At 42.1% G+C, this 1,750-nt stretch overlaps 1 protein-coding gene across 1 annotated transcript; it reads right to left on the bottom strand.

Moving 5' to 3' along the window:
* Positions 1-222: 222 nt before the first annotated feature.
* On the bottom strand, positions 223-750 carry LOC118831461 (myosin regulatory light polypeptide 9-like). Its single transcript, XM_036738820.1, has one exon. The coding sequence runs from the start codon at positions 739-741 to the stop codon at positions 223-225; it is 519 nt and encodes a 172-aa protein (XP_036594715.1). The 5' UTR covers positions 742-750.
* Between the last annotated feature and the right edge of the window lie 1,000 nt (positions 751-1,750).

Here is a 1,750-nt window from a genome sequence, read left to right on the forward strand (position 1 = left end):
TTTAGGCTTTCACAAGTTAATGATAATTTCTCCAATTCTATTTTAAAAAGTGATAAGCCCTTTTTTCCAGTATGATTACGAAGGTGCAAGTGTACGCCAAATGGCTTGGAATAAATACATGAGAGGCAAAAACTGTAAAGCTGAGTGCATGCAAACAATATCAGAAAGTCTCAGAAATAAACAAAGTGAAAATAACTGTTGGCATGAAAATGACATTTCCTTTTAGTCATCTTTGTCTTTTGTTCCATGTTTAAGAATACGTGTGAACTCTATATAATTGAAATTTCCTTTTTTGTCAATAGGTGCTTCTCTATACAGCTCATCTACTTCTTCATCTGTGAACCAGTCTCCCATTGTGGTCAGCAATTCTCTCAAGTAATCTTCCTGAATGGTGCCTGTAGCTTCTTCATCGAAGCAAGCAAAAGCATTTCTGATGACATCTTCTGGATCTGTTCCATTTAACTTTTCCCCCAACATTGTGAGGAACATAGTAGAATTTATAGGACCTGGAGCTTCATTCATCATGGCATCTAGGTACTCATCAGTTGGATTCTTTCCTAAGGAAGCTAGCATATCATGTAAATCTCCCTTGTCAATGAAACCATCTCTGTTTTGATCAATCATATTGAAGGCTTCTTCGAATTCCTGAATCTGTGATTGATCAAACATAGCAAATACATTTGAAGTTGCGCGCTGAGGGCGCTTCATGGTGCTCCTTATCTTTGCCCTTTTGCTCAACATGTTGACTATTAAGTCCTGCGACGGCTGAGAACCCGAGAACAACGGTGGCGACCAACGACGACGCGCCCCAAACACGGTTGGAGATGAGGGAGGAGGCGGCAGCTACTCTACGCTACAATATACCCCGCTCACTACAGCCCAGCAATCAGCCACGGAGCCCGGCACTTCCGGCCAGTGTCTTTCTTAATGCAGTCTGAGAGCGTATTAGCCTCCTTGGCTGTCATGTATCACACTGTTGACACACATCAAGCCTGCAGGACATCCACTAAAACCTCCAGATCTTTTTTTTTTTTAAATAAACTGTGGTCTGACCGTGTCTCCCCCAGTTGGTTATTTGTAAAGCTGATTTTTTTGAACCCAAGTTTATACTTAACATTTATTTCTTATTTAACGTTGCCCTTAGAGACAGCTAGCTTTACACAGTAGTTTAGAATGCTGGATCAGGAGTCAGGAAGTGGATCTACCAGTGGGCAAGTGGGCAAGTACCATGTGCCTCAGGTAATTCCTTCTACTTAACTACTAATGAAATCACAAGGCTTAAGGCAACTTCACAGAACAGTGGATAGAGTGCTGGGACTGGAGTCAGGAAGATTTGATTCAGCCTCCTGCACTTACCGTGTGACCCTGGGAAAGTCACTTAACTCGTCTCTGCCTCAGTTTCCTCGACTGTAAAAATAATGGGGATAATAATAGCGCCCACCTCCAAGGATCATTGTGAAAATCAAATGAGATAATATTTGTAAGTGGTCAGCACAGTGCCCGGCACAAAGTAGGTACTTAATAAATACTTTTTTCTTTCCTTCCCATAAATTTGTCCTACAATATTTAGTCTGACATCCTAGCTCAGTGAGTGACCCTATGGTCAACCTGGTGATGAGCCTCTCTGAATTTAGCTGTGCTGGCCCTTAGACAATAAATATGTGTTCATCCATGGCCGGGTCCAGCTTGGTAAAACCTTTGAGAAATCTGCTGCCAGAATGGTCACCTCCATGCCATAAAGAAGCACTGG

This window comes from Trichosurus vulpecula, chromosome 9 (genome assembly GCF_011100635.1).
Source record: "Trichosurus vulpecula isolate mTriVul1 chromosome 9, mTriVul1.pri, whole genome shotgun sequence".
Taxonomy (NCBI): Eukaryota; Metazoa; Chordata; class Mammalia; order Diprotodontia; family Phalangeridae; genus Trichosurus; species Trichosurus vulpecula.